Here is a 25,874-nt window from a genome sequence, read left to right on the forward strand (position 1 = left end):
CCCAGCTAGTTTTTTATATTTGTTTTTAGTAGAGATGGGGTTTCACCGGGTTAGCCAGGATGGTCTCGATCTCCTGACCTCGTGATCCGCCCGTCTTGGCCTCCCAAAGTGCTGGGATTACAGGCTTGAGCCACCGCGCCCAGCTTTCTTTTCATAAAGCTGTGGGGCCCAGTGTAACAAGCCTCTCAGTCCCAGGTTGACAGGACTCCACCTGGATGTGGCTGGGTCTCTGCTCTAGGAGGATACGGAGCGGGACAGAGGAGGGCTCAACCACTGTGAGCATGGGAGAGGTGAAGTGAGGCCCAGGGAGGAATTCAGGGGGAAACGTTTGTTTTGAAAATACTCAGAGATTTCTCATAGATTCCAAGGCCATGATGATGGATCAGGATGCAACAGGATGCAAAAGCGAGTGAGAGGCTAGCACACACTCAGGTTGGGGCCCCCATATTGCATCTGAACAGGTCCCTGTGGTTCCTGGGAGGGTCCTAGACTTCAAGTCAATAGCTTTTAATTCAGATTTAGACTCTGCAACTAAGTGGCAATAATGAATGAAGCTCTCGTTCTTCTTGAACCTCATTTTGTTAGCTATAAAACAGGAAGAATAATGTCTCTAAGTTGTTGTTAAGCTAAAATGAGACAACACGAGGATGTCTTGTGCAATTACTGGCACAAAATTGATGCTTAATAAATGTTAGTGGAAACAAAAGCGTGCCCTCCATATTTTTGGTTTGACTTAATTAGCTCGCTGAAAGAGGTGAACAGCTGCTGGTAAAGCAATTCAAAAATTCAGACTTTAAAGAGACCATCTCATAAATTACAGCACAAGCTTAATTCCCTAAGGAGAACTGGCAGGCAGAATAATTAGTCTCAGGACTATACTCTTAGAGCCAGTGAAGAAAGTCAGCTCAAAAAATATTCATTAAGCATATATCATATGCCTGGCATGTGCTAGTGCTGGGGATACAGTGATGAAGAAATCTCCTCAATGCCCCTAATGGAGCCATAACCATAAAACACCTAACTGTAACATCGTGAGGTATTAGCAACAATAGAAGACACAGAGGCAGCACAGAGGAGAGAGAGGAACTTCAGGGAGGTCAGGGAAAGCTCACAGGGGAGGCAATATGTGTAGAGGTTTTAGAGGATGGATAGGAATTTACTAGGTGGACAAGAGGAGGAAGTGGGCTTTGTAGTCAGAGGCAGCAGCATGGCACAAATAGGTGACTGTTGCTGGAGTGTGAAGTGTAAGGATGGAGAGGCTTAGTAGGTGGAGAGGGAGGGAGCAGTGGCATCCAGAGTTGGGGAGGCAGGCAGCAGATGTGTAAGAGAGGCCCCTTCACGTATGCTAACAGCGGGGATTTTATCCTGTAGAGCTTGAGAGAGAAGTTAACACCTTGGGTGTCAGATGGACCCTGAGTCAGAAGGACTTTGCCACTTACTAATTGTGTAACTTAGGCAAGATGCTTCTGCTCCATAAGCCTCAGTTTTCTCATCCGTACAAAGGGGTTAATAATTGGAGTTACCTCATAAAGTTGTCATGAGAATTAAATTTAATGAAATAATGTACAAGAATTATTTAGTTCTTCTAGCACATAGTAAGTGCTCCATAAATGGCTGCCCCTATTGTTTTTAGGTGTAGAATATTCTTTCAGGAAACTGAAGTGAGAAGGGAAGTAGAGAATGTCTGATAGTGATCAGAAGATCGTTTGAGAACATGAACTTAGGATATAGAGCATTGGCTATTACGTGAGATTTCTGCCATCTAACTTTTATGCTTGGGTTCATATAATGAATGCTGACAGCCTCAAGAGACAAACCCTGACATCTGAGCAGCTTAACTTAACACAGCAAAGATTTAGTTCTCACTCACTGTCCAAGGCAGGTTAGGGCAGCTGCCCTATGTGGTTCTCCCATTGGGTGTCTCAAGGACCCAGCTCTTCTGCCTTGCAGTCCTGACACATGGGACACATGAACTCCAAGGTCACCAGACAGGGGAAAAGAGAGGGAGGAGGCACATGAGCTGCTTACTGCTCCACCCCAGAAATGACACACTTCAATGCCACTCATGTTTCATTGGCCAGTGCTAGTCACATGACTCCAAACCCCAACAGAATTGCAAAGGAGGCTGGGAAATGAGAGGAGAGCAAGGTTATTTGGTGAGCTCTGGCAGTCTGTGGCTCACCTTGCTCAGTCTAGATACCCAAGGCTGATTATCAGGCTGAGAATTCTCTCTCCCTTGGCCAGTGCAGGGATGATGCTGGCCATGATCTCTGCAGTCCACACAAACAATCTCCCTTTGGTTTGGACAGTACACCCCTGGCCATATCGCCATAAACTAGATAAGCCTGCATATTATATTTAGGCCTCCTTCATGTTTTTAGGGAGATATTGTAAGTCTCTTCAGATTTGGGAAATTTAAGTCAATTTAATGGTGAAGTAGAGATATCTTGTTCAGTGTTTCTTAAAGTATATTCCTTGAAACTCTGGCCCCCATAAAGTATTTGGCCAAAGAGAGGGCTCAATGGCCTAAAAAATGGTTTGGAAAACACTGAGCTTTGTGGGGATTTTTTGTTTGTGACAAGAACAGTACTTTATTTCTGATTCTAGAATCAACTTCCCTCCCCTTTCATCTTTAGTTTTTTTTTAAATTTTTGGAAAAATATAACTTATTTATAAAAGCATTATATGCTCATATTGGAGCATTCAGAAATATTAAAAAATAGAACAAAACCCACTGACACTTCCCCATTCACAAGTTCACCTCTCAGCTATCAGGTGTGAAAAACATTAAGTTTTGTATTACCCTTTGGTACAACAGAAAGTATCATGCATCTTTCTGTTGTTATTGTTTAATACCATCCACCTGTCTATCCATTCATCCATCTATACACCCATCCATCTATCCACCCATTTATTTGTTTAATAGACTATTCATTAGAGTAGTTTTAGGTTTACAGCAAAATAGAGTGGAAGGTACTTGGGTTTCCCATTTACCCCTTACCCCCATACATGCATAGCCTCCTCCCTTATCAACATCCCCCACCATAGGGGTACATTTGCTACAACTGATGAACTTACACTGATGCAGCATTACCACCTCAAGTTCATGGTTTACACTGGGGTTCACTGGGAAGTCTGTGGGTTTGGACAAATGTATAATGACATGTAGCCATCATTACAGTACTGTACAGAATAGTTCACTGCCCTAAAATTGCTCTAGCACTAAGCATGTTAATGGGCCTAGAAAATCCTGCAATAAGATGCCTGCTTAATTTTTTTTTAAACCCAGCACAGAATCCATTCTCGTACCTTTTTTCCCATGATACCTATTAACTTTCCAGGAACTAGTGTTGCAGGGCAAAGGAGACCCAGTTTAACCAGCAATGCATTTTCAATTCTCGGCCTAGTGTGATTTCATCCATCTTTTGTAGTAAAGATCTAGATTTCAAAGGGCAATATTCCTTGTCTAGTTTACTAATCTAGGGGTTGCTTTAACCCAAGAACTAATGAGAGAAGTGGTCACCAAGGCCTGAGGTGACACCGTAAGCCGCTGTCAGAGGCAGAGGCAATGAGAACCCCACCTCCCAGGCCTCAGCCCCCTTTGATCTGCTGACATCCCCACACATCTGAGGCCTTTGAAATCTGCATGTGTCACTTCTGTCTTTTCATGATCTGTAATAAAGGTGATCAGGGGTTGAGGAATTCCTTATTCATCCAGCCAGTCAACCCCTCATGGGAAGATAAGAAAAGGTCATCTTACGGTTCCTTAACCCTGGGCATAAGAGCCCTGGTCCCAGGATATCTCAACTCCTTAGAAAATTTCTAGGAAAAAAAAAATGATTTCAAGGACACCCTTTGTCAGTCAATCCTATGTAAAAATTCTCCTCTTTCAATGTAATCCATTCCTTGATTTTATATTCTCAATGGCTGGAATAAATAAATTCATTTTTGTGCTTGTGGAAAAAAAGTGGCTAAAATGACAGGGCAGAGGGAAAATCTCATGTAAAAATGAAAAACATAACCTTGATCTTCTTGAAGGGTCTGCTGGTCACCCAGTCACACTGACACTGCCCTTCTTCCCTTCAGAGGGAATGGACTACAGCCCCTCCTCTGAGGCAGCACTCAGAGCCCGCCCTCTCTCCCACCTAGGACACCCGGACGCTGTTATCTGTTCATCTGTGATTGGCGCCGTCTCCACGGCTTAATAATGCCCTCACAACTTTGTTCCCAGTGGAGTAAACACTGCGGCTGTTATTATGTCCTGTCATTGGCCCAGTGGAGGCTGTGTCAGCCAATTACCCTCGGGTACCATTTAGCCATCCCATGAGGTCCCCAAGGGGAGCCCAGACTTCAGGATATCACTGAGGATGCAGTAACAAGCCTTGCCCTAAGCACTCTGCTGTTTCACAATCATCCTGAATGTACCCTTGTCCAAGGCCTGGGCTGAGCACTGGGGTAGCAGGGGAGGGAAGGGTGAATCCAGGGGGCCCTGTCAATAGGAGAGAGGAAATGGAACACATACCCAGGACTCAGACAGCTTGAGAAATAAGAGCAATGAAACAATCCCACCTGCATGCCAGAGGAACAGGAGAGCTGTTGCTAAGAGAGGAGGAGACTTGAAGGCAGCTTAAGTTTGAGACAAGGAAATCGGGTTAGGTGGAAGAAGCAGCCTCTGTAGCTTAAAGGGGAATGAGGTTCTAGAATCTAGTTCTTGGTTTTAGATCTGAAGAGTCTTGACCTGTTCCTAATAACTGATCACATTTTGATGCTGAATTAGAAATGACAGGGTTGCAAATGACCTGAGCAGAGGTTTCCTGGATTGGATAAATGAGCCTCTTCTGCTATTAAAAGAAAACAAAAATGAAAACAACTCAAAACTTTAGGAAATATCATCTGCTAAAGCACACCTGAGCCTTCCTGTGCCACCTCCCCAGGCCTTCTTCCCTCCCTCCCAGATAGCATGGTCCCCATTCTTAATCTAGAAATGCTTTAGTGGAGGAACCTTTTCACTCTGGTCCAAAGTCAACACCCAACACTTGTGACCGCAGCTCTCTGTGTTCTGCCTTCCCCAGTAGACTGAGAGGTCTCTGCAGATGGGGCCAAAATCTCCTCCTGAACTTCCTTCTTACACACAGGACAGAGCGGTCCTTATGCAGAAGCCTGGGAGGCAGGAGGAGGACAGACTAAGGATGATTTTCTGGGATATTCTTGACCCTATTCATGGCCTTCTGAAGCAGAAGCAGCCTGGACATCTGCTTCACACACCTCCATCTCCCCAGACACACACCCAGAGGAGCCAGCCCCATTGGAAGTTTCCAGGGGCGATCTCAGGAGTAATAATCCCAGTAATTGGAGGCCAGCAGGTGGAGATAAGGTCGCTAAGCCATGATAATGCAGGAGGTGAGCCAAGTAAATGCTGGGTTCTGGGTCACTTTATAGGGATTCATGGGGAGTTCACGGCGGAACAGACAAAATTCTCGGTGAGTGCATGGTAATTTCCTACATGAAGAACCCAAGGGGCCTCAAGGGATCTAAAAGGAATTGTCGAGGTACAAATTAGGCTGACTCCAGCCGACCAGGCTATTTAAGGGGCGAGCCGGACCGAGAACGCAGCGGCTGTTTGCGCCCCTCCTGCCTCCCGCGCGGCCAGCACCGGTCCTTGACAGCCATGAGCCGCCAACTGACCCGTTTCCCCGGCGAGGAGCGCCTGGGCTTCAGCGGCTGCTCCGCGGTCCTTTCCGGCCGAAACGGCAGCAGCTCCGCCTCATTCCGGGCCGGGGTCAAGGGCTTGGCCTCCTTTGGCAGCAAGAGCCTCTTCTGCCTTGGGGGCAGCCGGCGCCTGGCTCTCAGCGCTGCGGCGGGGCGGGGCGGCGGCCGCCTGGGCGGCTTCGTGGGCACCGTCTTTGGCAGCGCCGGGCTGGGGCCCGCGTGTCCCTCCGTGTGCCCGCCCGGGGGCATCCCTCAGGTCACCGTCAACAAGAGCCTCCTGGCCCCGCTCAACGTGGAGCTGGACCCCGAGATCCAGAGGGTGCGCGCCCAGGAGCGGGAGCAGATCAAGGCGCTGAACAACAAGTTCGCCTCCTTCATCGACAAGGTGAGTCCTCGGGCATCGGCCTGTCGCCTGCGTTGGGCGCAGTGTGCACAGGGGTGCCGGCTCTGCCACTGGCGAGATGCGTGGGAACCTGGGCGAGTCATAATCTTTCCGAGCCTCCCTTTTCCATTTGTAAAACGGGCACAATAATGGGTCTTGCTCCAGTGGGTTGCCTTGAGGCTTAATTGGGGTGATTACAAAGTGCTTAGAACAGTGCCTGGCACACACTTCCAATAAACAGGATGTATTAGTCCGTTTTCAAGCTGTTGATAAAGACATACCCGAGACTGGGGAAAAAAAGAGATTTATTTGGACGTACAGTTCCCCATGGCTGGGGAGGCCTCAGAATCATGACGGAAGATCAAAGTCACTTTTTATATGGCAGCGGCCAGCGAAAAATGAGGAAGAAGCAAAAACAGAAACCCCTGATAAACACATCAGACCTCGTGAGACTTATTCACTATCAGGAGGAGAATAGCAGGAGAAAGATCGGTCCCCATGATTCATTTACCTCCCCCTGGGCCCCTCCCACAACACATGGGAATTCTGGGAGAGGTAATTCAAGTTGAGATTTGGGTGGGGACATAGCCAAACAATATCAAGGACCTTCATTTCTTTCTTGCATGAGACAAGACTGTGGGAAGGGAAGGGGCAGGATTGCCAAGGAATGGGCACTTTGACAGCTTCCAATATCAGAAGAGGAGATGGGACCCACATTCAGGGCAGGGCATTAGGGACACAGGCCAGTAGACGTTGCAGGACATGGTGCTTGGTGCTTGAGGAGTGGGGTGAGAGCTAGGATGGTGATAGAGGAGGTGAGAGAAAAGGGCCGGAAAACTGAAGGGTGAGGCTGAGGAGGCACTTGGAAAGAGTGCATGTAAGGTTACAGGTGTAGGCTGAGGGTGGGGTGTCCAGAAACTGGGGTAGTAGGGAAGTTGTCTCTGGAGATTCCGAGGCAATGACCCCAGTGAGTGGAGAGGAGACAGGGAATGGGCTTCTCTTGTCTCCACGTGAGTAGAAGATCTAGACGGTGAGTGATAAGGGATAGCCTTTTAACAATAGCTGACATTTATGGTGCTGTCCCAAGTAATTCTCATTTACTAATGCACAACCCATCATTCTGTTATTGTTCTGCCTTGCAGATGAGGATATTAGGACATGGGAGGCTAAGAAATGAATTCACCTTGAACAGGACTGTTGGTGGTGGACCGCGTGCCACCACTATGCTAGGGAATAGGAAGTGAGGTAGCTGCAGGGCACAGGTCTGCATGGAAGAAACACAGCAGCTGTTCCAGAGGCTGGGGCATTCTCTTGCTCTTTTATGTCTGTTGTTCCCTAGCATGTTTCCTTCTGCCCCTCAGGCTAAGAGATAGGTGAGAAGAGGTGTGTGGCAGAGGGCTCAGAGTTATTGAGTCTAAAAATGTGCACCCTGGCCAAGTATGAAGGAACCTTGTGAAGACGTGGTAGCCTGCTGTGAACAACAAAGAAATGAACAAACCAAGTGCAATTTAGGCTACACAACAGGAGGAAGGCTCTAAGTGCCAGTGTGCTTTCCAATGCCACTCCCCAGTCCCTCTTTCTCCCCTGCTCCCCATTTCTCTTTACTCAGAAAGCACCAGCATTTATAGCAAGAGAAGCTACCTCTGTCTCATGAAAACTCACTAAGGCAGAGGCAGGTGGTACCATTGCTTAAGTCCTCTTCTGATTTCTTATAGACTGGGTCCTATTTCTTGTCTTGGAGATCCAGGTGAGCATGTCCCTTGGCTGAATTCACCCAGGGATGAGCCTTGCTCTTTCCTACCCCCAATCCCCCAGGATGGCTGCCTCTGGTTTTTGGGGCCCTCTCCTCACTCTTGAGAGGCAACAGCATGGGGACTCTGGGCGATGACTGCCTTTGGGTTCCAGGTGCGGTTCCTGGAGCAGCAGAATCAGGTGCTGGAGACCAAGTGGAACCTCCTACAGCAGCTGGACTTGAACAACTGCAGGAAGAACCTGGAGCCCATTTACGAGGGCTACATCAGCAACCTGCGGAAGCAGCTGGAGACGCTGTCTGGGGACAGGGTGAGGCTGGACTCGGAGCTGAGGAACATGCAGGATTTGGTGGAAGACTACAAGAAGAGGTGAGTGAGTGGCAGGGAATATGCTTCTGGAGGATCTGATTTCAAATGAGGTTTTTGTTTGGAGACAGCATTTTTGCTTCTTAGATCCTTTGCTGTTACCAGGGGAGGGAGGAACATCCAGTCAGAATGGGACTTAGGAAAAGAATAGATCTACCTACACCGGTTCTCCAAACTGTCTAGGAAATGTGTGCTCAATTTCTAGCACTGAAAATGAAGGAATGGGGGAAAGAGAGTTGTATCAAAACCAGATGGATATCTCAAATGCCTTTGTAGTTCCTCCTGAGTGAAGTTTTCCATGGCAGTTCCCAGAACGTACGACACTCCACCAATTTCAGAACAAATTTTAAATCTAAAAAAAAAAGGATTTTAAAAACGTATTCCATGTTGAATCATGGCTGTGCTGCTGAATCCTGCCTTTAAAGAGAAGAATTGAGAATGTTTGAGGGATGATTGAGAATGAGTTGGAACCAGAGAGTGTGTCTTCCTCCAAGTTGAGCCAAATATGAGCGAGTAATAAATCAAGGCTTGGCGTGACCTGATATTTTGGAAGTTTGCTTCCAGATGCCAGGATTTCTAGGGGCAGGTGGCTTCTTCCACAATTCAAGTGGCTGGAGATGGTCAGAGCTGAGTTCTTTCTCTTGCTCCATATTCAATCTACTTACCCATCTCTATTCTGAAATTCCCTCAAAGCAGAACCCTGGCCCAAGCCCTGCATGAAGAACCTGAGGAAGGAGGGGACATGGTCCCTGACCTCAGAGAGCACACAGATTGTGAGGACAGGCTTAAAGAACAGTTTCAGATAGCCACCAATAAGAAGAAACAAATACAGTGTGAACTGAGATTGGTGGAATTAAGATGGGAACTGGAGCCCAACTAGAGATGCAAGCAGGGTCTGGAAAGAACAGGGGGCTGCCGGGCATAGTCCAGAAGTCCCAGACAGAGGCATCCAGGGGTGGTGCTATCTCTGGGCCTTTCAGATTGGAGTGGTTTTGTGCTCCTGAACACCATGAACTAGTTGAGCAACCACAGATGAGTCTCTGTGTCCTCTGTGAACTTTAGTTTTAGTATTTATGAAAACCAAATACTGATATCTGCCTTGCTACCTAACAGAGCTATTGAGAGGATAATGCCAGCCAGACAGTAGTATATTAGCAGCTTTGAAAAGAATCCAAGTGCTACACAAATGTAAGACATTGTTTTCCCTATGTCAGAGGTCCTGGCTTCACTAGTAACTAGCATTATGACCTTGGCCAAGTATTTTCATGTCTTTTGCCTCATTTATAAAATTGGGATAATAATAGAATCTACTTCATAGGGCTGTTGTGGGGATCAAATGAAATAATGTGTGTGAAGAATTTAGCACAGTGTTTAGCACGTAGTAAGAGGTACAATAAATATTAGCTGCATTTATTCGGAGTATTTTAAAATTGATTTTATCACTCATCTCTTCTACCTGTGGGTCCTCATGCCAGGTTTTTGCATCTCTCTTACGATATTTCATAAGAAATGCTAATCATATATCACCTGCGAATTAGAATTTTCAATGTATGTGCCTTCTTGTTAAACTGTGAGCTTCTAGAAGATTCACAGTGTATATGTCTTAAGCATCATTGTATACACTGAAGCTTTTCTCATAGATTCTCTGAAATGGTTTTTGAAAACTCTTCACAATTAAAAAAAATTTCACAATTAAAAAATTGAGACTGCAACTTTTAATCATAAGTGTAAGTAGTTTCGAAGAGTGTAATTTAAAATGTATTATGTGTATTCCTATTTGAAATTGTAATAGCCACATCACTCATTTAGATGTATCCAATTGCATCCAGGTGCTGCGGCAGGTTAGTGCCCATCACCCTTCATCTAAAAAGGCAATGAACGGGCTCTGCTTTAAAAATCATAACTTTTACCTTGATCCTTTTCTTATTTGAACTCCAATTTTCATGCCACTTTCCCTACATAATTTTGTTCTAATATAATATATTTTTATGTCTCTAAGTCTTTTATTGATCACCCTATCACAAAATATGCATGTATCTTGAAACTTTAAAAAAGTGTACTTCTTGTGGCCTGTATTCCCAGCACTTTGGGAGGCCAAGGCGGGTGGATCATTTGAGCTCAAGAGTTCGAGGCTAGCTGGCCAACATGACGAAACCCCGTTTCTACAAAAAATGTAAAAAATTAGCTGGGCATGGTGGCGCGCATCTGTGTTCCCAACTACTCGGGACGCTGAGGCACTAGAATGTCTCGAACCTGGGAGGCAGAGGTTGCAGTGAGCCGAGTCATGCCACTGCACTCCATTCTGGGTGACAGAGCAAGATTCTGTCAAAAAAAAAAAAAAAAGAAAAAAGAAAAAGAAAAAAAGAAAAAGAAAGTTTACTTTTTGTGATTGTAAGTTTTTAAATGTCAAAAGACTTATTTTGGGTTGAGTTATCCAAACAACAAAATATATTGCTAATTTTGTTAAATAAGTATTAAACATAAGAACTGAAAAAAAAATTGAAATTACATTTCTTAATGAGTTGAATGGGGTAGATTTTTTTCTAAGTGGCTTAGTTATCCATGTATGAATATTGTTCTTATTGAGCTGAGATAGGATTCTAGTCCTGTGTGTTTTCCATTCTTAGGTAAGTGCTGGGAAACTTTAATCATATAAGTAGATTTTAATGGAAGGAGTTTTGCAAGTCCAGTGTTATTTAGTTCTCAGAATGCCTTTCCAGTTTTTCTGCTTTTTCTTTCTTTCATAGTGCTGTTTCTAATATGCTGCATAATTGACTTATTTGTTGTGTTTGTTGTTTGTCTCTCTCTGCTTCATAAGGGCAGGGAAATTTTTGTTCACTTACTTATCCTAAGTGCCTACAAAGTACCCCACACTCAACATATATTTTCTTAGGTGAATGATTATATGTCAAAATCACATAATGACTCATCGTTAAAGATCATGTTTAACCATCTGTCAGCTGACAATTCAGAACCTTCTTTTTTTGAAAGCAAAACTTAAAAACCGTCTGACTTGCGAAAAGAACTTGTGTCATAGTCAGTAAAGTCATTATCTTCCAAATTTCTGGAAAATTTTTCAATAAGGCTTTACCAAGACTGATCAAATGATCATGCTTATACAACTTATTCTGTCCTTTAGGAGCACCATGTTTAATCCAATGGATCAGAAAGGACTGGAAACATAAAACATTGTTAATACTCAATACACCTATGCCAATTCTTTATCCTTAAAGAATAATGTGATTCTGCCTCATGTTTTTGTACACGAATACACACACCGGCACATTTTTGAGACTTTGGAGCTGCAGATTTACCTCATTCAATTTACATAGAAAATATCTGCCCTCTAGCTTCATTGGAAAAGCCAGTCTTCATGTTCAAATCAGAGACATGAGTTGCTTTTTATCAGAAAAAGCCTGACTTCATTTCTCAATTCAAGTCAAAATAAGAATTTGTACTTTAGGGACTGTTATAAAATCCACTCAGCAATAAATTAAGAAATATGTCTTGTATAATAGGTTATTGAAAGCATTCAAGATTAAAATGATTTAGATTTAATATAACTAATACAACTACATTATAAAACAAGAGAAATCAATATGTGCTTTTTCATGGTTTAACTTTTAATTATTCATTGCAATATATTTTTAAATAATAAATTATTTTTAAGTTTATAATGCCATAAAACTTATCATTTTTATTTTTAATGTGTGTATTGAACTTAGTGCTTGGCCTCTAGAAGTAAATAATGTAAAATTATTTATAACTAATGTAATTGATTTTGATAGCCCACTTGGTCAAAAGTTTTCTGTGTATTTTAGGAAATAGATATAAACTACTAAATATTAATTGGTCTGGCAACTACCATATGTTTTATTTTTATTAAGAGGAGGTAGACATTATTAAGCATTTTGTAAGATAATATAAAATAAAGTTTGACTGAAGAGAAATAGGTGTTTCATGACATAATTTGATTAAAAGGTTTCAGTTGTCTTTTGAATAAGACACAGAATCTGGGATAAATCGTATAAACTGCTTTTTGTGTGTTTTATATAGCATGACTAGAAAGATCTGCAGCCTTGGAAGACATCCTAGTCACACTGGAAATAACTCCCTTCACTATCCTGCATGGCTTCAGCCGTTCAACAGTGCCTTTTTTTTTTTTTTTTTTAATACTTTAAGTTCTAGGGTACATGTGCACAACGTACAGGTTTGTTACATATGTGTACATGTGCCGTGTTGGTTTGCTGCACCCATTACCTCATCATTTACATTAGGTATTTCTCCTAATGCTATCCCTCCCCCCTGCCTCCACCCCATGACAGGCCCAGGTGTGTGATGTTCCCCACACTGTGTCCAAGTGTTCTCATTGTTCAATTCCCACCTACGAATGAGAACATGTGGTGTTTGGTTTTCTGTCCTTGCAATAGTTGCTCAGAATGGTGGTTTCCAGCTTCATCCATGTCCCCACAAAGGACATGAACTCATCCTTTTTTTTATGGCTGCATGGTATTCCATGGTGTATATGTGCCACAGTTTCTTAATCCAGTCTGCCGTTGATGGACATTTAGGTTAGTTCCTAGTCTTTGCTATTGTGAATAGTGCCACAATAAACATACGTGTGTATGTGTCTTTATAGTAGCATGATTTATAATCCTTTGGGTATATACCCAGTAATGGGATCGCTGGGTTAAATGGTATTTCTAGTTCTAGATCCTTGAGGAATTGCCACACTCAACAGTGCTTTTTGAGGAGGGGGCTGCCAGGGACATGCCTTAGGAATGAGCAAAGAGCTGAAAAGGATTGTTTATGTTAAGTACATGAATAAAAAAGCTATTACCTAGCCTTAATTCTTTTTTTCACTGTTTTACTGAGGTAAAATACACATAACAAAATTTACCATCTTAGCCATTTTTCAGTAGACGGTTCAGTGGTATCAAATACATTGCAACCATTATGACCGTCCACCTCCAGAACACACTTTCCATCTAGTGAAGTGGGAACTGTATACCCAGTTAACACTAATTCCTCATTTCTTCCTTCCCCTCTTCCCAGCCCCTGGCTCCCACCATTCTACTTTATGTCTCTGACTTAGACTACTCTACGTACCTCACATGAATGAGATCATTTGTCTTTTGGAATATTTGTCTTTTTGTGATTGGCTTCTTTTCACTTAGCAGAGTGTCCTCAAGGTTCATCCATATTGTAGCATATTGTAGATTTTTTTTCTTTCTAAGTCTGAATGATATTCCATTGCATGTATACACCACATTTTGCTTATCCATTTATCATTAATTATTTCTTACCAATGCTCTATTTTGTTACCATACTCTCACAAATGTCCCGTAATGTATTCTTTGAGAATAACAAGGGATGGAAGAGGTAAGTTCTTTAAATAAAATGATTAGTTCCCTTACCTCCCCAATCAACAACATGTCTGTATTAAGAACATCCCAGTCCTAACCAAATTTCTGTGTCTTAGACCTTGCTTCTGTTTCTGCTTCACCTGGAACATAAATATGTATAAGAAATAGGTATAACATACAGTTTGAAAGTGACAACAATGCTTTTGTTCGGTGCCTAGGAGGTTTTTGCACCCTGAGTCATTGCACAGTATCAAGATGCCATGTGCCAGAAGGGAATACCTTTTCACCTCTGCTATAATGTGGGAGGGGCTAATTGTGACAGGGAGAGGGACAGTAGAATCTGCATGACATGTCAACCACAGGTGCTGTCTGAGGCAGGTAGTTTTAAGGCAGACTGCATAGGGACAGAGGAGCTGGAAATTGATTCCTTTAAATATGTCCTTGCCTGCATCCCCTTTAGGAAGGTTATGTGTGCCCCAGGGGTACATGAATCCCAGTTTGAAGACCCCCACACTGAGCTCTCAGCACAGAGGTGATAACTAACTGTTCAGTGAATGTTTGCAGAACTGAATTACCTCATTGTCTTGCCCCATGCAGGTATGAGGTGGAGATTAACAGACGCACAGCTGCTGAGAATGAGTTTGTGGTACTCAAGAAGGTAAGAGGGGTGCAAGGTGGGCTGGAAGAAGCCTAGAGGCCTCCCTGACCACCTGGCACAGTGATGCTTGTAGGGTGAGGAAAGGGGCCCTGTAGGTCACTCAGTCCCTTGAGCAGGGGTGACTGGCACTTTAACTTCCCAACCCCTCCCTCCAAGTCCCTTGCCTGGGATGCATGCTGTTTCTAGAATTTGCCAGTCTAAAATCTGGGCATTTTACTGCACTACTGGTATGGCCATTGCACTGCATGTTAGTTGGTTTACTCTCAGGGACTGAGCTCCCCATGAAGCCCAGGGTGAAGGGAGCAGAGACAGCAAGGCTTCCTGTGGCAGGGAGGGAAGGATGGGCAGGGAAGGCCCTCTCAGGGCTGCTTGACTGTCACGTGCTCCCAGGACGTGGATGCTGCTTACATGAACAAGGTTGAGCTCCAGGCCAAGGTGGACTCCTTGACAGATGAGATTAAATTCTTCAAGTGCCTTTATGAAGGGGTAAGGACTTGGGTGACCTCTCTTGGGAGGTCTACTCCTTTAACAAGTGGCTTCTGGCCCCTGGCTGGAGGGTGGTGTGGACCAAGAATTGGGAGGGAGAAAGCTTTCAACCTGGTGGCCCTGACATTCACCAAGGCCCTTCTGTGTGCTGAACAATGAGTTAGGTTTTGAGAAGTCCATGAAGGAGAAGAAATGATTCTCACCCTCCAGGAGTTCACAGCCTGGCAGGAAAACACCATGTAGCTGAGATTTCAGAGAGCAGAGGAAGGAATGGTGGGTTCTGCCTGGGCCATCAGTGAAGGTTCTTGGAGAGAGAGGAGAAAGAGGAAGATTTCAGTGGGTGCTGAGGGGGGCAGAAAAATGGAAGGTCCAGGAGCCTGTCCTGTGCTAAAGCACGAGGAATGAGGAAGGGTGCAGAGGCCTGGGGAAGGGACCAGTGCTGGTGACTCCCTAGGGGCCTTCACATGCTAGGTAAAGAGTTCAGAGTTGGTCCTATGGGTGGAGGGTGGTGGTGGCTGGTTTCTGAGGATGAGAATGTAGAAGAGGGCAAGAGTGGTTTCTGAGTGTGTAATGGAGAGAGGAGTCCCAGCGTTTGGGGCTGAAACCTAAGGCGCTCATTCACATGCCTGCCAGGCACTGGTGCTGAGGCAGAGTTCAAACGCTGAGGAGTGGCAGAGAGGGACGGTGGGGAATTTGCCCAGGAGGACCAAGAAAACTGGTTCCTCATGAGGACCCCTTAACTAGCTCCCCCCTCCAAACCGTCTCCAGGAGATCGCTCAGATCCAGTCCCACATCAGCAACACATCCGTCATCCTGTCAATGGACAACAACCGGAACCTGGACCTGGACAGCATCATTGCCGAGGTCCGTGCTCAGTACGAGGAGATCGCCCTGAAGAGCAAGGCTGAGGCTGAGACCCTGTACCAGACCAAGGTGAGCTGAGTGCCAGGTGTGCTGAGTCCCACTGGCCACAGCTAGCACCCTCTCAGCATGTGTGCATGTGTATGTGTGTGTGTGTGTGTGTGTGTATTTGGGCTCAGTCAAGACCTCCTTTGTCTCGGAGTTGAGCCTTGTGGAAATGCCACCCCATGCGTAAGGGAGATTAACTACAGTCTCTGCTTGTTTTGTGGACATATATGGGGCTTAGCCCTTGTCCTGTCATGGCCTTTGGCTGAGGCCACACTAGCTACAACCCTGATAGGATTCTGACTCTGTTTCTATGGGTGATTCACATATATTGTCTTATCTTCATGTTTTCTTCATGTTTCTAACTTTGGCAAATTGAGGACAGGAAATTCAAACTCTGCCAAGTCCCTCATGTTTGAGAACCTGAGGATCCTATTGAACTAGGGCAGGACCTTTTCTGTCCAGAAGAAAAGGAACCTGCCCTAGTTCAGTAGTATTCTTGTGTTCCTCTTCTCTTGTCACCCAACCTCAGATCCAGGAGCTGCAGGTCACAGCAGGCCAGCATGGGGATGACCTCAAGCTCACCAAGGCTGAAATCTCTGAGCTCAACCGCCTGATCCAGAGGATCCGCTCAGAGATAGGGAATGTGAAGAAGCAGGTGGGTTCTATGAAATGAATCCACTAACAGTATTTATTGAGTCGCAATCTGGGCCACACATAACATGAAGAAAGGGTAAAACACAGTGCCCTCCTTAGGTTCTCCTCTAATTTACCAGGAGAGGATGATCTGAACAGATGTGGAGGGATAAAGCAGCCTACACACTGTAGGTAAGTGCTGCAGGAGCCCAGAGGGATGGGAGGTGAATGAGGACCCCAGGGAAGCTTTGCAGGAGGTGGAATTACACCAGGAGAGGGGAAAGAGCAGGTGAAGGAGCTGGCAGGAGCAATGAGTTTAGGTAGGGATGTGCACGGCACGCGTGCAGGTGGGCTTGCCTATCTGGGGCAGGGGGCTCGCTGCTCAGCAGGGGTGGCAGGGAGCAGGGGACAAGACTGGGTAGGAATAGGCAGGCCATGGGGTTTAAACCTAACGCAGGAGGTAAGATGGAGCCATTTGAAGGTTTTGCATGATGATTCCTTGTGGAAGGAGAGAAAATCCAGCAGGAGATTTTAGAACAAAATGGAGGAGGCACAGCCCCCACAACCTAGATTGGGCTCAGGGCCATGCACTCGTTGGGGAGCTTCCTGCACTAGTGCTGTGCTGTGGGGAGGGCACTGCATTGAGGTCCTGCTCTCTGGGACGTAGTACCCCTGCAACCACACCTGTGGTTCTAAAGCAAGCAAACCCATGAGTTCTCAAGTTTGTGGAGGCAGTGCAAGGGTTTAAGACCCCATCTCCTTACCCTCCCCTGCACCCCATCTTTCACGCTGCATGGTGCATGCTTACACATGTACACACACACACACACACACACATACAGACACTACTCCTCTGTGCTCATGGTAGTGGGAAGAAGAAAGACCAGCATTAAATAACTTGTGGTGTTTTTGTTTAATCAAGAGCTATGTAAGTGCAGAAAAAACACGGATGTTTGAAGCTACCCTCAGTATTCTACTACAGTGTTTAACTAATGAAATGCTATGTGTTTATGGTTGGATGAGATTATTACCAGAAAGTGACCTTGCTTTGGTGGTCAGGGAAGATATCCTTTGTGGGGAACAAATGGGGATCACTCGCAATGCTGAGTCCCCATTGGGGCTCCTTTTGAAGGCCCTCAGCTAAGGTGCTTCCTGCCCTTCTGGCATCCTCCATCACATGCAGAGTTTCTTGGCATTTGGTGTCCTCAGCATCCATGTGACATTTGTTTGAAAGGATGCTAGAATTTCAAGTCCTCTCAACTCAGGCCACGTTCAGAAGACCCAAGCTTTTGGTGTCCCTCTGCCCCAGGTTCACTCTGTGGGATCTTGGTCAGTAAAAAAGAACAGAAGACAGTTTGACAAATTCAGGTGACAGCGTGTGTGGCCACTCCATGAATGATTAAAACCTCTACAGTCCCCAGGGTGGGGGAGGGTTTTCTGTGGCTAGAAGGTTGGGTCCTAGGCATCTCCTTGAGGCTGTGAGCCATTTATCCAAAATGCGAGGGCATTGGCATTGCTGGGGGCCTGCCCAGCAGAGGAGGATGGCGACAGCTGGACAATATTCTGCAGCCCATTTGGCCTTGGATCAGCTGCTTTCCTTGGTGTGAAGTAAATGGGGCTCTACAAATCGGCATACCCCAGGCAGAAAACCTCACCTCTCACCAAAACCTTAGTTGAAGGAATACATCAGGACTAAAGGGCTCAGGAAGCTCCCTGGGGGCTTTCACATACGTGCAAGCACACAGCCCTAGCTGCAGTTATGCAAAGGTATCTTCTCTAATTTATATATATATATATATATATATATATATATATATATATATATATATATTTTTTTTTTTTTTTTTTTGAGATGGATTCTCCCTCTGTCGCCCAGGCCGGAGTTCAGTGGTACAATCTGGGCTCACTGCAACCTCCGTCTCCTGGGTTCAAGCGATTCTCCTGCCTCAGCCTCTTGAGTACCTGGGACCACAGGCAACTGTGTGTCATCACTCCCAGATAAGTTTTGTATTTTTACTAGAGACGGGGTTTCATCATGTTGGCCAGGCTAGTTTTGAACTCCTGACCTCAGGTGATTCACATGCCTTGGCCTCCCAAAGTGCTGGGATTAGAGGCATAAGCCACCATGCCCAGTCTATTTTATTTATTTATTTATTTTTAATTTTAATTTTTGTTTTGACTTCTGGGGTACATGTACAGGATGTGTGGGTTTGTTACATAGGTAAATGTGTGCCATGGTGGTTTGCTGTACCTATCAACCCATCATCTAAGTATTGAGCACGGCATGCATTAGCTGTTTTTTTTTTTTTTTTTTTTTTAAGCTATTTTTCCTAAAGCTCTACCTCCTTCCACCCGCCAACTGGCTCCAGTGTACATTGTTCCCCTCCCTGTGTCCATGTGTTCTCATTGTTCAACTCCTGCTTATAAGTGAGAACATACGGTGTTTGGTTCTCTGTTCTCAGTTATGTAAAGGTATCTTCTAAGCCTGTTACCATTTAGCATAGTTCTCTGTGGGATTTGGGGACCAAACTCTAAGTGTGGCAAGTTTATAGGACATTTTATTAGTAGGAACTTTATTAGCCCTCATGTTTTCCCTGTGATTTATGGGATCTCCTAAAACCACCTGTACACTGCAGAGCTGAATGAAGTCTAGCTGCTCACGGACTTTTTTTTCAGAATTGACATAAGAATCTTACAGCTGATATTTCAGGCCAGGAGGGAGAGGGCAGGGGCCACATGCCCAGGCCAACCACTTTCTCAGTACCTTCCCCTCCTTCCTCCAAGGTGAAGGTTTTCTACTTTCAGATGCAGAGGAATGAGCCAGGGTGAACCATGCCTGGAGTGAGGGGAAGAACAGACTCACTTCTAGGGATGGCCAAAGTTGGATAAACCAATAGGATCTCTTACTATCAGTCAGGACAAAACGAGGGGAGGTTGTCCAAGCAAGATCTCAGAACTGGGCTCTAACTCTTAAGTGCTGGATCTGTTTGCCCTTCAGTGCGCCAATCTGGAGACGGCCATCGCTGACGCCGAGCAGCGAGGGGACTGCGCCCTGAAGGACGCCCGGGCCAAGCTGGATGAGCTGGAGGGCGCCCTGCACCAGGCCAAGGAGGAGCTGGCACGGATGCTGCGTGAGTACCAGGAGCTCATGAGCCTGAAGCTGGCCCTGGATGTGGAGATCGCCACCTACCGCAAGCTGCTGGAGGGCGAGGAGTGCAGGTGAGGGGCCGGATACCCCGTGTCGGGGCCGGTTTTATCTCTGCTGTGGTAGGAAGCTCCAAGGGAAACAGTTTGGTCCTGTTTAGGTCCTGCTGAAGTAAAACCATACAGCAAATGGGCTTGTCACATGATTAGGAAGGCCGAAATTGGACAGCAAGAAAGACCAAATTGTAAAAAATCCCAAAGGTTGTGGGAGAGGAGGTATTAATGCCGGTAATGTTTGAGAAACAGTATCCCCTGACCCTTCATGGTGCATTTTTGTGGGTGGCGGGGGGAGAAGCAAGACGGCCTCTAAGGGCCGTCCAAGTTCAAGGTCGCTCCAGCAAAGCCGGGGGCTCCAATGGGGAGGTAAGCTCATTCTTCTTAATCGTCTAAGACCAGTGGAATGACTAGAGGGAAGTGGAGGCCTCATGATCCCATACAGCAAGCAGTTCCAAAGCATCTTGATGGAAGGCTGACTCCTTGCAGCAGATTTCCATTTCTCTATTTCTTGGGAGGTTGCACTGGGATGTGTGGGAAGAAAGGAGGCTGGGATGGGGTTGGGAAGGCACGTTCTGCGTGGAGAGGCTTATTCACAGAGGTGACTTCCAGGTGGTTGGGGTGATTATTTATGGGAGATTTACCTGTTTTTCTTCTCCTTCTTCAGGATGTCTGGCGAATATCCAAATTCTGTGAGCATCTGTAAGTATCTGCAGATCACAGTTCTGCCCTTAGTCACCTTGCCAGAAGTCCGAGTCCCTGTAATTCATGACACCAAAGAGAAATCAGAATGACAGAGGGGGCTCAGGGGAGACTTAAGGGCAAAAGGAATGAACTGGCTGTAGTAACTAGGGGGAAGTAGTGGATGGAGAAGACGATCATGAGAGACAAAAGTACAACCTATAGAAAGATCAAATGATACTCATGAGTGTATCATCCAACGAATGATGCTTAATGGTGACATTATTTTTCTGTTGACCAAAACAAAGGCCCCAGATTGTAGTTAAGGGGGACTGAGGGGTCTAAAGGGTTGAGTGATGGAATGAATGAATTAGATGGAATGGTTGAATGAACGAATGAGAGCACATCCTCGGCTGTAAAAGCTGGAGAGCCTGTGTGGAGATGCTGTGGTGCTGAGAGACAGGGCCCTCAGTGGCCCCTTTCCTCATCAGCAGACCAGCAGCACCAGATGGGCCCTGGGAAGTGCCTCTCTTCATTTGTCCTGCCCATGGGGGAAATTCACACACTAATTGGAAAAGGTAAAGTGTATGAGGCTAAATGCATGAAAAATGAAGCCGTATGATCAGTGCTGATAAAAATCTCTTAGTAAACTGAAACACACAACAGAGAGAATCCATCTCAGCAGGAAGCCACTGCAGGCGAAAGTAAAGGGGGTGGCCCAGGATGCCCCAGGAGGGGCTCTGACGTGGGGCTAGAGCTGACTGGGGCTGAGGTCTTCTCTCATCCATTCCAGCCGTCATCAGCAGCACCAGTGCTGGGGCAGGAGGGGCTGGCTTCAGCATGGGCTTTGGCACCTCGAGCAGTTATAGCTACAAAACTGCAGCTGCAGACGTCAAGACCAAAGGCAGCTGTGGCAGCGAGCTCAAGGATCCCCTTGCCAAAACCTCGGGGAGCAGTTGTGCCACCAAAAAGTCCTCCAGATGATGGACAAGTGGTTGGCTCTGTGAGCAGAAGGCTTCCCAACCCATCCATTTCCTCCCTCTCCTTCCCTGGGCTCCCTTTCCAAGTCAAGAAATGCTTTGTCTGTCACTACAGTCCCAACTCCATTTCCTCTCCCTGTTGTCCTCAAGGTGTGATGCTTCGATGCAAGGAGTCCAGTCATGAGCTCTCTCAGTGGCCTCCTTCTTAGTCCCGTTTCGTTGGGTCATTGCCTGAAATGCAAAGACAACACACATACCCAGGATGTTTCCCCATGGCCAGCTACAAGCCCCTCTGCCTCCATGCCTTTCTAGGGCCTTTGCAGCCAAGGGACTCTCTTCATCTTCTGATTGGGATTGTGTCCAGTCCTCTGCTTCTCCTGCAATAAATGAGTAAATCTGTTTGGTTCTCAGTTGAATCTGTTGCCCAGAATGTCACCATCTGCAGGGCCTTAACTTTTCTTCATCTGACAGTTGTTTCACTCTGGGTCCTGGGCTCATGTGGCTTTTCACTGGTTTTAGCCAGGTAAGTACTGGGAGAGGGCTGATCCTTGTAAACAGTTGAAATGTATTACGCAGGCCGCTGCCGGGCAGGCCCTTTGCTTCACGTGCCCTGTGCCACCTATTCTGCACAATACCCCTGTGAGACATCATTACCCCACATCAGATACAGATGTTAGAGTTCCGCACGGCTTCCTGCTCTGGTTCTCAAAGCACCCATGGCTGTGCACGCTCACTGTCTGTGTAGCGAGTGGTCGTCCCTTCATTCTCCCCAGCGTCTCACTCTCCACCACCCACCACTCACTCCCCAGTCCTGCTCCCACACAGTGACCCTGCCTTCCTCTTCTTTTAACCGACTTCCTTTTTACCCTAATGTGTAAGGCCTGTGTGTGTATATGCTTATAGCCTCTCTGTCTAAGGTATATATGAAGTAGTGGCTCATTTAACAAATATTTAGTGAGCAAGGCATTGCTCAGGCACTGGGATTACCAGAATAAACAAAATAGGCATAGACACTGGCCCCACAGAGCGAGAGTGAAAATATGAGTGATATATAATATGAAGTCAAGCAGTGTTAACTACTATGAAGAAAAATTCAGTGGAGTAAGAAGCTGAGAGATTCAAGGATGCTCTTTTAGCTCTCTCTGTGTGTGTATGTGTATGTGTGTGTATGTTTGTGTGTGTGTGTGTATATGTGTGTGTATGTGTGTGTTTCCACAAGAATGTTTGTTTCTCAGAGTCAGCACAGTTGATTTGAGAAAAACCCTTAACGTAAGACCATCTTTCAAGTGCAAGCTTCGTTTGAGGGTGGCATTCAGAGTGCCCGAGATCCTGTCTCCGCTGCATCGTTTCCCACTTTATTCTCTAGCCTTTCCCCATGCAGGCCAGACTTTTCACACCCGAGGGCCTTTGCACATAACATTTTCTCAACCTCAGATGTCCATTACCCGCTGATGGACGGCCTGCGCACCCTGCGGGGCCTGACTGAGACTCCACCACCCACATTTCTGTGGTGCCTGGTCCCTTCAGGTGGACTACCCGTCTTCAAGCATTACATGAGAAGGATCGTTTCAGTCATGGCCCAACACCTCCCTGCCCCACACCTGCATTCTACAGGCAGGCAGACTGAGTCCCAGAAGGCTGAGTGATCTGTCCATATTCAGAGCACTGGCGAGCAGCCGGGGCTGGACCAGTGGCCTTCACACTCACAGCCCTGTCCTGAGCCTGTGTTAAAGCCGACACTCTATTTTTCTGGTGTCATGTCAGCTGCTCACATGTCTGTCCCTCACTCCATGCCCTACATCCCCTTGTTCCAGGGTCCGGCTCACAATCAGCACTTTTGCAATGGGAATGCATGCCTTAGTTTAGCCCACTTTCCCTGGGAAAAAGAGCTGGATATACACACAACATACCCATGTCTCGATGGCCTGGTGTGCAAGTGATAAGACATATTTGTGTTAATAAATTTGTGTTTTATATGCATTTGTATGCAGGCAGTCACTCAAACTGGGACACTTTTGATCTAAATAAATACTAAGCTGGATCCTTGAACAACTGGCAAAGCCAGGACTGTCAGATAAACGGTCCCCTTGGGCCTAGCATTGTGGCAGAAGAGTCATATACCAAGTTTTGAAGTCTGGCTCTTCTAATTGTCAGAAGTGGCCTAGTGCAAGATCCTGCACCTGTGAAAGAAGGTGAATACAAGCTGGCCGTTGCGAAGTGCTTTCTCTGCGCCAGAAGCCGTTCTCAGCAGTCACTCTGCTCAACTCTTTACAGCTGGTAACTCAATGAATTCTCCCAACAATCTGACATGCATTATTTTTATAAGATGTGATTATTATAATGTCCATTTAACTTGTGAGGATATTGAAGCTCAGAGGAGTTAAGTAACTAACCAAATGTCACTCGGTTAGTAAATGGGAAGAACTGAATTCCAGTCTGATTCTGGAGTCTATGCTCCTGGCTTCGACACCTCCTTACCTTTCAAAGAACTCACCTTAGAGGAGATCAGAGAATAGGAAAAGAGATAAGGGAAGTAAACCAGTGCCTGGAACACAGTCTGCCACCTGTAGAAGCTCACTGTTGTTATTAGTATTTTCAAAGCATAAGTCTGTGTTTGCCGGCTGTGGGCTGGTTCATGTCCGAGGAGTGTGGATCAACAGCAGGACTTTGCCCTGGCCGAGATGGAATAAGTGAGGGGTGGAGTCCATTAACTAAATTAACTAACTAATTAACTAAAATACATTCCTATCTGGTCACTGGCTGTTCATTTCCAAGCCGGGGAAAACCCTCGGTGCCTCTATTTTGTGCACACACTGCCCTCTGCCATCGGTCCTGGATACTGCACTTTCCATCCCTGTGACTCTGGAGGAAAGACTTCCCTACAGCAGGGAGGGTGTAGGATGACCCTAGACAGGCTCTGCGCCCCTTGCGGAGCTGCCAGTGGGAGGGGATGCTGTTTCACTCCCTGGCGTGCCCAGGCTGGCCCCAGCCTCTGTGTTGCCTGGGCCTGACTCCTGTCTCCTCTTCCTCTCCTCTCTGGCCTCTCCTCTAACAGGAAGGAGGAGGGGGCAGCGGCTGATGCTGCCTGCTGCCTGAACCTCCACACCTCTAGTTAGAGAACCTGAGGCCTTCAGACAGCTTTTCCTGAAAATCTTGGTGCTGATCCAGAGGTCCTTGGAGTGAGGGCCCCCATGACTCAACTGAGACCCCCTCTCCTAAGCCCTGCCTGCTCTGTGTGCAAACCCCTCCCTCCTCTGAGAACTCTTTCTTTCTCAGGCAGTAGATGAGCCAGTCATGGAGGCACCGGCAAGGCACAGCCAAGGGGCTCCATAGGACGAAAGGCCTGAGAGAGGAACACAATCTGGAAAGGCTTCCTGGAGGAGGTGGTAACAGGGATGTGAATTGTTGGAGACAGGGAGCTTGTTAAAGACTGCTTAGGTCCCATTTGGCAGCTGCTCTGGGGTTTGAGCTGCCCTTTGCCAGCTGTTTCCAATCTCCCTCTCAGAGGCTCTGCCACTTCTGCCGCCTATAGAGTGGCAACTAGACAAAGGACAATTGTTCTGCACTGCCCCTCAGTCCTTACATTCACATTTAGCAAAACTTCCAGGAGTGCCAGAGATGTTGAGGGTCTCTCTTCTCCTGCAAACCAGCTGCCATTGGCTTGTCTATCCCTCCTCCCTGGTGAGTCATCCACACTGCATCCCCATTTAGATGCAGACCCCTCTCAGGGGCTTATCCCCGAAATCCCTCCTTCTTGCTTCCAATTCGTCCATCTCCGGGAGAGATTCCACATCCTTCTTCCTGGAACTCCAGATGCAGCCCAAGTTCTAGATTAAAGCTGCTCCCAACTCAGGACCTGAACCATAGCGTGGTGGATCCAGGACTGAAAGGGACCTTAGAAGTCCAGCGTGGAAGTACACACACTTTGCAGTCAGCCAGGTGTGGATCTGAATCCTTTTGTTGATTTGTTTCTTTTCCCAGTTGTAACTGCGATATGGGCAACTCAGTTTCTTTGCTCAATTTCTCTTTCCTCACTTGTAACGTGGGAAAAACAAGAGTATTTACCTGACAGGTTGGTGTGAGGATGAAATGAGTTAAAATGTGCAAAGAGCTTAGTACAGTGACTAGTGCATAGCAAGCTCCATGTCGCACCTGAGGCACACCTGCCAGGCTAGCTTCTAGCTCCATTCCAGTCCCATTACATTCTCCTCCAGCCTCCCAACCCACATCCATTTCCAGAAGGTTCTCTCCTCCTGGAAGGGCTGCTGGTTCCTCTGAGCCTTCTCTTTGGCCCCTGTTATAACATGCAGCCTCCACCCTTGCTCCACACTGCCCCTGTTCCTCTTCCCTGAAATGGGAGCCACTATGACCCAGGACTTGCTTTCACCGGCTCTCGCTTCCAGACAGCTTTCCCTGTGATGTGAGTGGTTCTCCTCAACTCTCGGATCTGCAGGCTCCTGGCTCATTTCATAACCTGCCTCCTGAGCCCACAGCTGTGTGTCCAACCTGGTTGCCCTGCATAAGACACCATTTGCCTCAGTGGGGGCCCATGACACTGGGAAGATGGGGACTTGGTCTCTTGGTGTCAACATCTCCTGCCTCCTTTTCTGCAGGAGAGGGGGATAGAACTTTCCAAAAGGGCTGGCTGTGGTCTTGACTCCAGATGGAGGAGCTCACTCTCTGACCCTGAGGCTCAGGTGCCAGTGTCAAGCCTCCCCTAGGTCCCACTGCCCAAGCCTCAAATTCCATGGCAGG

The 25,874-nt window shown here is 46.5% G+C and overlaps 1 protein-coding gene across 3 annotated transcripts; it reads left to right on the top strand.

Annotated features, from left to right (window-relative positions):
* The first annotated feature begins 5,443 nt into the window (after positions 1-5,443).
* KRT72 (keratin 72, type II) lies at positions 5,444-21,518 on the top strand. 3 transcript variants are annotated; one of them, XM_012002066.1, is made up of 10 exons: positions 5,444-6,094; positions 7,997-8,211; positions 14,172-14,232; positions 14,623-14,718; positions 15,487-15,651; positions 16,157-16,282; positions 19,259-19,479; positions 20,126-20,160; positions 20,933-21,142; positions 21,270-21,518. In XM_012002066.1, the coding sequence occupies exons 1-9, from the start codon at positions 5,669-5,671 to the stop codon at positions 21,121-21,123; spliced, it is 1,536 nt and encodes a 511-aa protein (XP_011857456.1). In that variant the 5' UTR covers positions 5,444-5,668; the 3' UTR covers positions 21,124-21,142; positions 21,270-21,518. The 3 variants fall into 3 exon arrangements, with proteins under 3 accessions (XP_011857456.1, XP_011857447.1, XP_011857466.1); XM_012002057.1 differs by having other exon boundaries at positions 20,933-21,518; XM_012002076.1 differs by lacking the exon at positions 16,157-16,282 and having other exon boundaries at positions 20,933-21,518.
* Positions 21,519-25,874: the final 4,356 nt, after the last annotated feature.

This window comes from Mandrillus leucophaeus, unplaced genomic scaffold, assembly GCF_000951045.1.
Source record: "Mandrillus leucophaeus isolate KB7577 unplaced genomic scaffold, Mleu.le_1.0 Scaffold118, whole genome shotgun sequence".
NCBI classification, from domain to species: Eukaryota; Metazoa; Chordata; class Mammalia; order Primates; family Cercopithecidae; genus Mandrillus; species Mandrillus leucophaeus.